This window comes from Alternaria metachromatica (genome assembly GCF_023757995.1).
Source record: "Alternaria metachromatica strain BMP 0045 chromosome Unknown scaffold_26, whole genome shotgun sequence".
In the NCBI taxonomy this organism is placed as follows: Eukaryota; Fungi; Ascomycota; class Dothideomycetes; order Pleosporales; family Pleosporaceae; genus Alternaria; species Alternaria metachromatica.
In genome coordinates this window covers 295,949-308,606 of record NW_026055517.1, presented here as the reverse complement: position 1 = coordinate 308,606, position 12,658 = coordinate 295,949, and the positions used below count along the sequence as shown (strand labels likewise).

At 52.2% G+C, this 12,658-nt stretch overlaps 6 protein-coding genes across 6 annotated transcripts; 4 read left to right on the top strand and 2 right to left on the bottom strand.

The window, feature by feature from the left end:
* Positions 1-441: 441 nt before the first annotated feature.
* Positions 442-1,371, top strand: J4E83_008709 (uncharacterized protein; the record flags this gene model as incomplete). The annotated part of the gene is made up of 1 exon (XM_049335603.1): positions 442-1,371. One exon carries the CDS (start codon positions 442-444, stop codon positions 1,369-1,371), a length of 930 nt encoding a protein of 309 aa, XP_049185339.1.
* A 518-nt stretch (positions 1,372-1,889) lies between these two features.
* Positions 1,890-2,468, top strand: J4E83_008708 (uncharacterized protein; the record flags this gene model as incomplete). Its single annotated transcript, XM_049335602.1, has 1 exon — positions 1,890-2,468. The coding sequence occupies one exon, from the start codon at positions 1,890-1,892 to the stop codon at positions 2,466-2,468; it is 579 nt and encodes a 192-aa protein (XP_049185338.1).
* Positions 2,469-2,598: 130 nt separating this feature from the next.
* On the bottom strand, positions 2,599-3,714 carry J4E83_008707 (uncharacterized protein; the record flags this gene model as incomplete). The annotated part of the gene is made up of 1 exon (XM_049335601.1): positions 2,599-3,714. One exon carries the CDS (start codon positions 3,712-3,714, stop codon positions 2,599-2,601), a length of 1,116 nt encoding a protein of 371 aa, XP_049185337.1.
* A 780-nt stretch (positions 3,715-4,494) lies between these two features.
* Positions 4,495-8,253, top strand: J4E83_008706 (uncharacterized protein; the record flags this gene model as incomplete). The annotated part of the gene is made up of 1 exon (XM_049335600.1): positions 4,495-8,253. The coding sequence occupies one exon, from the start codon at positions 4,495-4,497 to the stop codon at positions 8,251-8,253; it is 3,759 nt and encodes a 1,252-aa protein (XP_049185336.1).
* Positions 8,254-8,782: 529 nt separating this feature from the next.
* J4E83_008705 (uncharacterized protein) lies at positions 8,783-9,694 on the top strand (the record flags this gene model as incomplete). Its single annotated transcript, XM_049335599.1, has 2 exons — positions 8,783-8,786; positions 8,838-9,694. 2 exons carry the CDS (start codon positions 8,783-8,785, stop codon positions 9,692-9,694), a joined length of 861 nt encoding a protein of 286 aa, XP_049185335.1.
* Positions 9,695-11,462: 1,768 nt separating this feature from the next.
* Positions 11,463-12,638, bottom strand: J4E83_008704 (uncharacterized protein; the record flags this gene model as incomplete). Its single annotated transcript, XM_049335598.1, has 2 exons — positions 11,463-12,325; positions 12,632-12,638. The coding sequence occupies 2 exons, from the start codon at positions 12,636-12,638 to the stop codon at positions 11,463-11,465; spliced, it is 870 nt and encodes a 289-aa protein (XP_049185334.1).
* Positions 12,639-12,658: the final 20 nt, after the last annotated feature.

Sequence of the window (12,658 nt, the reverse complement as noted above, 5' to 3'; positions counted from 1 at the left end):
GGAATGGAAGATGTTTGGTAGATTGGTGGAGGGAAAGATGTCTGACCTGTTTGTCTATGTAGTGAAGGGATGCGCTGTGAAGGCTTTGAGACCACGATGGCATGTTCCAGCTGGCACTATGATGCACTGATGCACTCTGTGAGGAGCTGGCACTGCTGCACATTGTAGTCGCTCCAACACAGTTTCCAGTATGCCCAACTGATGCTCACATAGCTGGGCTACATCTTTACAGTGAATGACTGAGCTGTACCTCGTGTTGCGACTCTGTTCTTATACAATACAAGAGTTAATCGACTTTGCTGGAAGATATCTGTTGGTGCTCGCATTCAACCAAATGTTCCTCGATGAACTATCCGGATCAAATACCCTGGCCAGGTCATTATGTTCAAGTATATTGCCGGATTCACGGGCGTCAGCAAAGACGACCTACCTCATCCGTCGATGCAGATCGTAGACCATCGCGTTGTATCCAAGGATTCTTTGTCCGAAACCTGGGTGCTAGCACACAAAGACGGAAAACTTTACCATGCCATCAAGAAGGGCGTCTTATCCGATCGGGAGATCAACCATGTCGACCCTTCAACCTGGATAGACCGTGAGAACACTTTGACCCCTGAGCAAGTCAACCCAGCCAACTTCTACCCACCGTGCAAATCTGAATACACGCGCATTTGGGAAGTCCAAGGCTGCGAAATGAAGGAGCATTACAAGAAGCATCATGCCATTCTGCAAGCGGGCCACCGGCGCATTCGCGATACCCGTTACCCAGACTTTGTGGCTAAGACGACTGCACGCGAGATTGAGATATGCGAGAAACTTCGCGTGATGCCTCATAAGCACATCTGCAGATATCACGGTGTGCAGACTAGTCGCGTGCTTCAGTTTCAGTACCGCGGAGCTCCTGTCGAAGTGCCCATGGAAGAACAGCGCGTTCTAAAATTAGTCTTCGACAAATACGATTGCGACCTTTGGGAAGCAGTTAAGCGGGGTTACGCTATACACGTGCGAGAGTGCCTAGAAGCTATTGCTTCTGCGATACGGCACCTGCACTGTCTGGGCATCGTCCATGGGGACATCAAACCCCAGAATATCTTCCTCAGGTACCCCAAGGGTCATCATGACGCGACTCCAACGCGCTATGTTGTTGGCGATTTTGACAGTGCGCAACCAACTGGTAGCGTAATCGATGGGAAGCACGGTACTCCGTACTGGTCGCGGGAGAAGAAGGTCTGGGTTGATACCGTGGAGGAAGATGATGATTGGTTTTCTTTGGAGAGAATGAGGAGGTGGCTGGTTGAAGTCACGAAGGGTAGGTTGGAAGATTATGAGGGGATGGATTGGGGAGAAAGTGGAGACGTAAATATTATTTGACGGATGCTGGATGGAAAGGTGTTACCGATACACACGGATGGACCTCCTTTACTTTACTGTGAGGGGGGTCAGGACTTGAATCCTACTAATTTGCCAAGGGGATAAAGGATTATCCAAGGTGACCACGTAGAGACGTAATGGACATGTAATCAGCGTCTCATACCTGGACCAGAATGAGACATGTCCGCGTAACGATTGAAATGTTCCAAACAGTCAGATGGCATGATAGCCAAGCGTCGTGACAAACTGTAAGCGGAGCGCAGAGTGCAGGAAGGAATGAATACGCGACGCGCGCAGTCCAGCCTTGTTTCGAGGTGGAGCTAGACAGCGGCACGACCCGACTAACGGCGTGGTTGCCCCATCCGCGGTGTCCGCGGTGTTTCTGTTTCGACTTCCGCCAGTCGCGCCATTGACGCGTCATCCCCTATTTTCTAGATCTCAATCTGCCTGTACATAATACACAAGCGCTATATGTGAAGATCCCCTACCTATAGCCAACCGCCCACCACCCGCCCGCCATGTCCCACTCGAACACGCAAGCAACCAACAAGATGCTCAGCACGCTCCCAGCACCAACGCGCGACCTGACCGAACTGGCCAAAGAGGAAAAGAGCTTTACTTTCAACCACTTTACCTGCGAACATGCTTGGGTCATTGGCAATATCCTCCGAAACGCGCTGAGAACCGCCGAATGCCCCGCGCTTATCCACATCTCGTCTGCGAATCAGACGCTGTTCCACTCGCCCAGCCTGCCTGGCATAATGCCCGATCACGAGAAGTGGACGGAGAGGAAGCGCAACACCGTGTTGAGGTGGGGTCATTCGACTTGGTTCATGAGCTGTCAGTTTGAGGGCGATTACAAGAGGTTCGCGGAGCACAATGCTATGAGCGGGGATGAGTGGTCGAAATATACCATTGAAGGAGGCGGATACCCCGTCTTCGTCAAGGGCGTCGAAGGCGTCGTTGGCGCTATCGTTCTGGTTGGTGTTGGCGTGGACAGTGAGCAGGCGCACGGTGTCGTGGTCAAGGCCGTGGAGGAGTACAAAGACCTCCGAGAAGGGTTCCGCAGCCCAATGAGGAGCATGACGGTCAAATGACTAGATGGCCTGGGTAAAGGAGATGGTCTTGGAATCACACTTGGCATCGATGAGCGGATGGGAAGGAGCAGAGAGAAGAAGAAGACCTGAGCGCACGATGTGAAGTCTGTTGTAAGGCTTGGATTGAGGACTAAAGTACAGAAGAGGCATGATTGCCAGCCGGACGAAACCCGAACCGCCCTCCGACCGCATCGAAAGCTATCGAGTAGCCAAACAACAAGTTCCGCCCAGTGTTCACATAAGGGGGATGTTCTGGCGGTTGTGGAAACACATACGTTGGTTCGATGGCCGCATTTTGGCCAACGACGAAGGAGTAGGAAGTCGCTGGTCGGTCCAGCGACGGAAACCCAATCATGATATTGGTCCCAGGCTTCACACGCTTCAACTTGCTGGCTTGGCCATTTGGGTTGGGGTTGGGGATCCAGACAGTTGGTATCGAAACGCCCTGGTCAGCCCTGATATACATCTGCGATATGCCCGTATCGACTAGTAGAGTGCCACAGTTCCGCCCTTGGCCGTCGATGCTGAAGCACATCTTCGCCATGGCCCAATCTCTCGCATCCTTGTCATGAGTGAGGCCTGGCTCTAGATCAGAGAATGCGAAGCCCTTTGTGTTCTTCGGCGTCAGCCCTATCTGGATACCTTGGGCCGATATGATGTATCCAGATTGCAAGTTGCTCTGTCGTATTGGCTCCCCGTCGACTGCGTTGATATTCAAGAATGGGTTGATATCTGGTGTCGCGTATGGCATACCATCTTTTGGACCGTTTCTTCCAAAGCCTACGCCCATGTAGGTGATTTGCGAAGTGTCTCTCTCTTCGGCCTGCTCTCCATGTGGACCCAGTGGACATTCGAAACGATCTTTACGGGGATCGTACCAAGGGCATCTCCAACTCTTGTCGACGATCAGAACAGGCACGTCTGCAGTCGCATATAAGCCATCCTCGCCGCCGAAGTGTAGCGGAAGCTTGACCAGTCGCCCTACGTAGAGGATTTTGCTGCTTGTAAAGAAGTGGTGTGCCGGCGTACCCTCAGTAGAAGGTATATTCGGAAGTATCGGGGCGCCTATCAAAGTGCCTGTAGAGCCGGTATCCACAGGCATCTTGATGTCAACCCCTTCGACGCCACACATGACTTGTGGAACATGTTTGGGGTTCAGATTGTACATAAATGGAATGAAGATCGAGTCCGTATGTCGTGTTGATTTGGTGTCCATGGGGCGTAACGTAGCTAGTTGGTTGTACATAGCGAAGAGGGCGAGGCTAGCGACCAAAATCAACAAGCGCGAGAAGAGTGTTGAACACTTCCGCTTTGGGTGTGTGAATGTTGAAGATGTTGCGGTTGGCTCGTGAATTCCAGATGGCGATCGCGTTCTATAGACCTCGGTCTTCATGGCTGTAAATAGATGCAGAGACCACCTGCACCATCCGCTGGCAAACGCCTGGCGCACGCTAAGTTCGCGCGTCAATGTCGCGTCCAAGGAGTCAACCGCGTGACACTTGATGGGCAATGTGTACAAAGCGGTGTCGAGTCATTCAAAAAGCACAGTAATAGCGCGCCGACGTCAACGCCGCCCGGGCGCGCTGTGAGTTGGCGTACCTCTGTCCCCGCAATACCCGGATCCCCAGGCACGCACTCCAACCCAGCAATCCTAGACTTCGGCTCTTCTTCTTCCATCACCATCATTCAGTCAGATGTCAACCTTTACGTACTTTCACGAATATATGGATCACGAATCGCGAGATGCCGATCATCACGTGTGCTCATGCACGTCGCAGCCGGGGATGTTCTTAGCTCGAATTAGGCCTGTGGCTGAGTGTGACCATCCACCGCCCTGAAGGCAGTACGACCGCAGACTGAAGAATAGGAGCCCTCTAGTTGAGAATGGCTTTCGACGACCTACCCGATCCCTTCTATCGACCTTGATACGTCCTCCATCTCATCTCCGATCGAACGAATATCCGCCCTCGTACTCCAACCACCGCCTGCGAACGACGAGTCGTCGCAGCCAGAGCATGTAGCCAACATGGGTCGCTCATCATCACGATCCAGCGATGGAGCTGATTCCGCGCAAAACGCGCGCGTCGAACCGCGTCTCCTAAAGGCAATTGAGGACAGTAAACACGAGGATGCGATCGCGATTATCGAGCATGCGAAAGCGAAGTCGCAACCCGTCGACCACCTTCTGCGCATAGGCTTGATGCGCGCAGCCGAACGCGGAAACATCTACATTACCGAATACCTCCTCAAGAGCGGCGCGAAGCCCGACGGCGCCCCAGGTGGTCGAGTCTCGCCTTTGTTCAAAGCGATTGAGAAAGAGCGTGTCGACATTGTACGACTGCTGTTGAAGTTCGGCGGCAACGTGGATGCGCAAGACAAGCAGGGACGGACTGCGCTGATGACGGCTGCATGGAAGAACTACTACCACATCATGCAAGAACTGCTCAGGTACGGTGCCGACGTCAACAAGAAGGACAACACTGGGCGGAACATATTACACAACTTGGCGGCAGACAAGCACTGCAACTGGGGACGCGATGTCATCGCGGAGCTGTTGAAGCAGAATATCGCGATCGACGGACCAGAGGGCCAGGACGACCAGAAGCGCAGCCCGTTGCATTGGGCTGCCAGTACCGGCAAGAAGGAGCTATGCGAGATGCTCTTGCGTCGAACGAGATTGCCGAGAGCGAATGTGAACGCGGTGGAAGTCAGGCAGAAGACGGCACTACATCTGGCAGTCGCACACGGGCGAGACGACATCATTGAGCTGTTACTAGTCAACGGGGCAGACGTAGGCGCGCAGAGTGACGGAAGCTGGACGCCCCTTCACAATGCTTGCGACCAAGGCAGTGTAAAGGTGCTGAAGATACTCCTGGCTGCCGGAGCGGACGTCAACGCGCGAACACTCAATGGGACCACACCTTTACACGTCGCAGCGCAAGCTGGTCACTTTGACGTAGTCAAGTGTCTCTTGGAAAGGGCAGACATCAAGCGAGCGCCAAAGGATACATTTGGTATCACGCCGTTCTTGCGCGCTGCGCAGAGCAAGAAACCTGCGCGCAAAGATATCATCAATGCTCTGGCACCCCACAACCAGGTCGAAGCGCTTAGCGAAGATGCCCTTGGCGCTACAAACGGGTTCCATGCTACGATCGTTGACTTTGGCAACTTCCATAACGAAAACAAGGTCTCAAGAAGGACTGTCTTCGAGCTGCTGTATGGCCGCGATCCCATCAACCCGAGAAAGCCAGCGGTTGCGATTCTACCCAAAGAGTCAAAGGCGACAACCTTCCGATGGATACACCTCCCTGCCAATAACATGGCCTGGGTTGAGGCGCTGCTCACAAAAGCGTTCATCGAGGAGGGTGCCAGCGATGTGGAGGGCTTCAAGGCGCTCGAACGTTCTTTCAGTCATCAGCATCGAGGACAGCAGATTCATTCGCATTTCATGCGACCGCTATGTCAAAGCACACCCCGTGCACCAAAACAGCACGATGACTCTGACCTTTCCGACGGCGCTGATTTCATCCCCCAGATTCTGGTGAATAGCGGTATGGGCTTGGGTATCGATGCGGTAGCTGGTTCACAAGAAATGCCAACGTCGCAATTTCCTCGCACGCCTGTGCGGACCAGTACCGTGGATACAGACTATACGGATGGGACTGCAGGAACAGGCTCCGGACCTACGACTGTTAAGGAAGGAAAGAGCAAGGCGAAGGACAAATCGAAGAAGATGCCGAAGTGGAGCGGATCGAGACAAGCAGGCAAGCGATCAGGTGGGACGGACACACCAACCCGAGGTCCAGAAAACCAGGCGAAACGAACACATACTAGCTCCTCTCTTAACAACAGTGGCTATCTCAGGTCACCCGGCAGCCCAGGTAGAAAAGATCCAACAACCGTAGCGAAGGGCAACATCTTTTCCTTCATGCCATACCTGCATTTCGAAACCGATCGGCGGCGGCAAGAGATGCAGGCCGCGATCTCGAGGACGCAGAAGATGAAAGAGCGGGAGAAGAACGAGGGTGGCACTTCTAAGCCACAGTATTACCGTGCATCAACTTATGACGAGATGCTGTTTAGGGCTCACTTGACATCCTCACAAGTTTCGCTGCACGTGCGACGCACGCTCGACCAGTTCTTCTATCACAATATCGACACGCAATCCCGAGATCGAGACCAGGTCGTCTATCGATATCAATGCAAGTCGAACGAGCCGCAACATGTTGACCCGAAGATCTTCATGGTCGATCAGTTATGGATGTGGACGCTTGGCAAAGACTTGATCGTGACAGCCTTCCCTCAAAGATGGCAGCAGCCTCGCAACGACCCGCTCAACGTCCTGGATGGAGTCATTGAAGACATCAATAGCAAGACAAGAGATCCTGTGCGTAGCGTGTACGATCTTGCCATGATCATCACCGGTCGGTGTAGTGGCGTATTTGACAGACATCGCGTTGGCGACGAAGACTATCAGTTCCTCGATATGTTCGAATCAAGCATCGGTGATGCTACCGAGATGGAAACCATGCTTTTCAAAGAATTCAACACAGCGTCCGCCCAGGCCTCGGCTTGGCTACAACATCACCGGCGGCCGAATCGCTTCTCGCGACATTTGGAGGCCGAGGGAAGGCAAAGAGAGCACCTGAATCGCCGGCACACATCACATCATTCACACTCTCACTCTCACGCGTTGACTGACCCTCCAGTGCCGGAAGAGGCATTTGACTACGGTGACAGCGACCGAACGGCCGCCCATGCCCCGCTCTTTGTCGATAAACTACTGGATATTGGCGCGGAGACGGACCTGCTAGCCGAGACTAAAGACATTCGCGACGAGCTCAATATGATTTCAAAGGTGCTCGAAGATCAAAAAACCATACTACCGGACATGGAGACGAGCATCACGGACATATATCGTGAAGAGCACAAGAGTCAACAGGAACTCAAGAAGCGATTCAAGGATATGACGAAGACAGTAGACACACATATCAAGGATCTCGAGCGCATGGACAAGCAAGCCAAGCGCATCTACGAATCCATCACCGACCTACTCGATCTAAAGCAGAAGCACGCCAACGCCTTCGAGGCGCGCTTCGCCCGCGACCAAGCTGCCGGTACTGCAAGACAAAGCCAGACCATCATGGTGTTTACCATTGTCACCATCATCTTCCTCCCTCTATCCTTCATCGCAGCCATGTTCACAATCAACATCCAGGAATTTCCGCATCGGCCCGGTAGCGACGAGCCTTCGCTTCCTCTCTCATTCGTCAGCAAGTACATGTTCGGCATCGGCTTCGCCATCTCCATCCCGTTCATCGCCATCGCACTGTCATTCGACGCCATCGGCGACTTCTTCCGCGAAGTCAAACGCCGCTTCCGCGAACGCAAAGCTCAAAATCGCCAGAGCCGGCGCGATACCGACGCTTACAGTGGTATCGAGAAGACAGACTTTGAGTACCCCTTCGATACGCGCACTATCGAACAGGCTCTGAGTCGCGGGCGTAGTACGGCATACCGCCCCGACGGTAGGCGCAGCATCGAAAGCTACCTCGGCAGTGCGAGAGCGAATCACTGGGGTGATGGCGGCTCGCTGCTTCCTGTTGCTAGTCGCAGTACGGGAAGGAGTCCCGAGAAGGGTGCTGTGAGGATTACGAATGGCTTGAATGGCACGACTGCGATGGCCAACCGGTTGAGTGTGGATAGGGCTGAGAGGCAGAGTCCGATCGAGAGGATCAGTACCGGGTTTAGGATGAGGGGAAGCGTGGATTTTGAACGCGCGTAGACATCGTGGTATTGCACTTGTGATGTTGGTTAGGTTTGGAAAATGCAGATACCCTAGCGCTTTTGTAAATCAGTTTGCTGATGAATGATTAAAGACACTTTACATTTTACCTATTGTTCGCTGATGTGGTGTCTTTCGTTCAACGCGGTCGGGCTACCATGGTACTGTAATGAGACGTTGACGACGAGCCGCACGCGACTGCCGAAACGCATACCGTACTCGTAGGAAAGAATCATCGAGAGAGAGAGAGAGTAGGGTCGCAGGCTCCAGAAAGCCAGGCTGTTAGTGGTCAGGATGTAGTCAAAATTTCTTTGGGGTAGGTGCGCGTGTCACTCGAGTTTGCGCTGCGCCGTGGTCCGAATTTATTCACTCGGGATTGTCTCCCGGCTCTTCCCGTTTCACTTGAACCCTCTCGGTATACTTTACATCGCACTACCGCGATACTCGGTTATGTCTACAAGCAGCCCTGAGACGACTGGAGCGTATTTTGCTACCAACAATGAGCCTGCGGATACCAAGAAGCGCCAGAATGAGTGAGTGTATGCTCCCAGGGTTGTTAGAACCCATCAGCTAATAAGTTTCAGAGCACATCAAGAAGAACAAGAACCCGCCAAAAAGTATGCACCGTCATACCACCGCCGGCACCGCGAAATCGCTGACCGAACCTAGGCGACGGAATCTGAATGACTCGACGTCAGAACCGTCTGACAAACGGACCATAGCACGGACCCGACGCGATGCAAAGCATGCAGAGGCTGTTGAGGAAGGCCGGATTACATGTCTTCAACTTTGCGCAAAGCTGCACATCACCCTACCCCGAGAACTGCGAGACATGGTGTATAGCGAGATCATCGGCCCATACTACCGCGAGATCGTCAACGGACACAAGGACAAGAGAAAAGACGCCATTCATAGCACAAAATTGGATTTCGTCAACCAGGAGATACGAGGCCTCAAGTCAAGTGGACAGCGCGGTCTGAAATGGTGGCTCGACAGCTACATGGGCCGCGAAGTAGCCACCGAGATAGTCGAAAGCTGGTACGGCAGTCGGACGTTCTGCTTCAGTCACCGTAGACTGAACCTGATACCTGATTTCTTGGACCGCGACGTTTTCTCCAAAGGCCTCAAACCAGGCCTTATAATCCAGCACATGCACGTTCACGTCGGCGAATACCAAACCAAGACTGGTTACTTCGATGAGCTACGAGGCACACTCGGCAAGATCGAGAACAAGGATGTCAACTTGCACATACGTCTTCACCACAAGACTAGCATGTCGGCTCGACGGCTGCAACTAGAGAGGCTGGGTCCTGTCGTTTACCAGCTAAGAAGGGAGGGGCTGAGTCGCGTTACTGTACAGAGTGCGGGTTGTTGCAAGGACTTCACGTCGTTGTTTGATGTGGAAGAAGGGCTGTTCATGGGTTCTCTGGTATGTTGCTGAAAGGTTCGGTTTGATGTCTTCTAATGTTATGGCAGGAAAACTGGGCGTTGACGGCAAATCCCAACATCTGAACAATCGCTGGGCTCGTGTACATTGTGCGCTGCATGTACTCGGAGGGGGTATAAGGGTCTCTACTAGAGAATTGTTAGGCAGGCAGAACATCGAGTAGCCTTATGGAATGAAGCTATGCATGACTTCATAACTCGTACGAGTTGATGTTTGTCTGCTGCAGCCTCGGTTGGCTGATACTCAGGTACGCGTCCGGACTAGCGTCGTGTTCCTTCGCGTCTTATTGCCTGCAAGTTGATGACTCCGCCACAATTATCTTCCCGTCTTTGGGGATAAGACGCGCTTGCGCCCCTACAATTGAAGATGAACATTAATTACATCTTATGCTTACCTAATCCCAATAACTTCGCATGAGACTGACGGTCTGTCTCATTGACTACTGATCCGCAATGAAGATCGGCCATTATGACTCTTCACACGCACTGGAGCGGAAGACGTATGTTATACTGTCCAAGTCTCATGTAAGGTAACAGGCGACTGATTGCATGTAGAAAATATCCACGTCGGAAACCTGATCCCAAACCTGATCCAGTCGAGTACGCTTCACCCACTCCACGTAAGAACATACATTAACCGAACAACGACAGCCCGACCCGCTTACTTGCGCTTCACGAAGAACATCGCCAATCTCAGCTCAATTTCTGTAAAGCTTTCCACGCAGTCCTTCCTCGCGAAGTGAGGGACATGGTCTACGACCATCTCATTCCTCCCCGCAGGCAACATTACGTTGTTGATTGTCGTGAGGTAGATACTGGAATACGCTCAAGTCGAAATTTCACTCACGACCGCGGTGGCCGGTCTTTCTTCGACGCTCAACCGCCTTTACCTGAAGACCCTACGATGCATCGCGATACTTGGAGGTACGCCGAGTACACGGGTGAAGCAGTCGCGAAAGAGATAACAGAGCACTGGTACCGCACTGGCGGCTTCATCATGTACACCCCGGGTGCTTGCTTACTAGGAACCTTCCTCACGCAAGATGTCTGGAAAAGAGGAGTCGTGCCTGCCGATATCATTCGATACATACGCATTGATCTCAGCTGGGATCAGATTTGGGGTGGCTCCGCGCGTGTTGTAGCTGATCTGGAAAACCTTTTTATGGTGACTAACAAAGATGTGAAGATTATCTTCCAGATGGATAACCATGCAGGTGAGGAAGGATATTACCCCGAGCGCCCGCAGTGGCCTGTCCTGCGAAGTTTGTTGAAGGCGTTTGCGCCGAGTATTTATCGCTTGCGCGCTGCTGGGTTTAGTAGGGTTAAGGTGTATCAGGGGGTTATTCGTAGGCTTTATGAGAAGTGGCCGTGGGATAGAAGTCATAGGGATATCACGAATTGGTTTGATCTGGAGGAGGATGAGTTTCGGAAGGTGTTTTTGACGGTAGGTCGTGCTGTGCTGATGAAGTTGAGGATATGTGCTAACGTATGGGCTAGGGGAGTGGAGATGATGAGGAGAGTAAACAGCGTATTGCGGATGTCATATTGAAGGGTAGTGGCTGAAGAATGTCGATAATGCTGGAGACGTAGAAGATTGGGTCGGTCTTATGAAGAAAGAAAAAGAGATGACGAGATGTCTTCAAGACACGTGTTGTAGCTGTAGACTAGCGAAGATTAGGATGATCCTGACCAAACACGTCAACATCCAGTAGTTGGCTCCACTCTCGAGGAAAAGTGCATACCCTAAGCGCTGACATGATCAATCATGTCGTTTGAACGTCTCTCGAGACCTCCAAGCACGCCAAGATAAGAGCGTCTATGTACGGCGCGTCCTGAAGGATTCTTGACTTACAAAGCTGCTTTTCATCTTCCGTTGCATGCTCGTGGAAGTTACAGCGATCTTGTATCTCGTTGCATAGTGCATCCATTCCTTTGCCTTTGCTTGCAAGCTTGTGGTTGATGCGCACAACTTCTACCAAGAAATCTTGGGGCAGCGGTGTAGCCTCGAGTAGCGCTCGATAAGGGCCCCTGTAGTGGCCCCAATTCAGCGCAGCACTCTTGACGAAGTATTGACAGATGGTAGAAGAAGGAGGTAATTCTTCGAACATGAAAGCAATCGTTTCGGGGTCGGGAGCCAATCCATCTTTCGTAAGGTCGCTGAAGGCGCTGATAACATCATTGCGCAATTTGACGCACTCGTATGCATCCGCAAAGCGATAGAGATGGAAGAGGCTGTTCAAAACATCGTTGTTACAGTCGGAGTCAGCATCTGATCTGTTTTGATTTGTCTCTTCCATCCTTGTACGCGTGTGAGCTGAGACATCAGCATTCAAAGATCGGATCATGCGCGCTGCAGGGCTTAATAGGGCTTCCACCTCACTAATACCTGGAGGTGATCGAGTCGTTTGAAGGTAGACCCAAGTCTGAAAAAGGCGAAAAGTCGTCTTAGAGGTCTCGGGAAGATGCAAGACGCCATCTTTGCCTTCTTTGAAGTTGGGTCCGAATGCGCGAGAGAAGTACTCAGACTGCCAGCGGAGGAGTTTCTTGTGAAATGTGAAGGGTATTTTACTGGTGCCCACGGTCACACGTACCATTTCTTTGCCGAGATCCCTAACCTTGTCAGTAACTGTAAAGACATATTGAGGGGTTGCTCTACATGATGCGTGCCTTGAAATTGAGTGGGAGGGTGCTGCGGAATTTAAGCGGTTGGTAGGCAAAGTTGTCAATTTACGAGGTGGAGAAACCGGGAAACTGAGGCAACGGAGATCGAGATCAAATAATCGTGGTGCAAAGGGAAGGCGCAGTAGCAAGAGGGTTCCACGGCCATAGCATCGTGAATGCGCGGTCCTGTCCTGCAGACGTTCAGTAATTCCCATGTACACACCGTATTCACCGTGATCAATCTTGCGCCTGCAAAGTATCAGAGACCTACCTTTCATTGATGGTCTAGAGAAGCGGG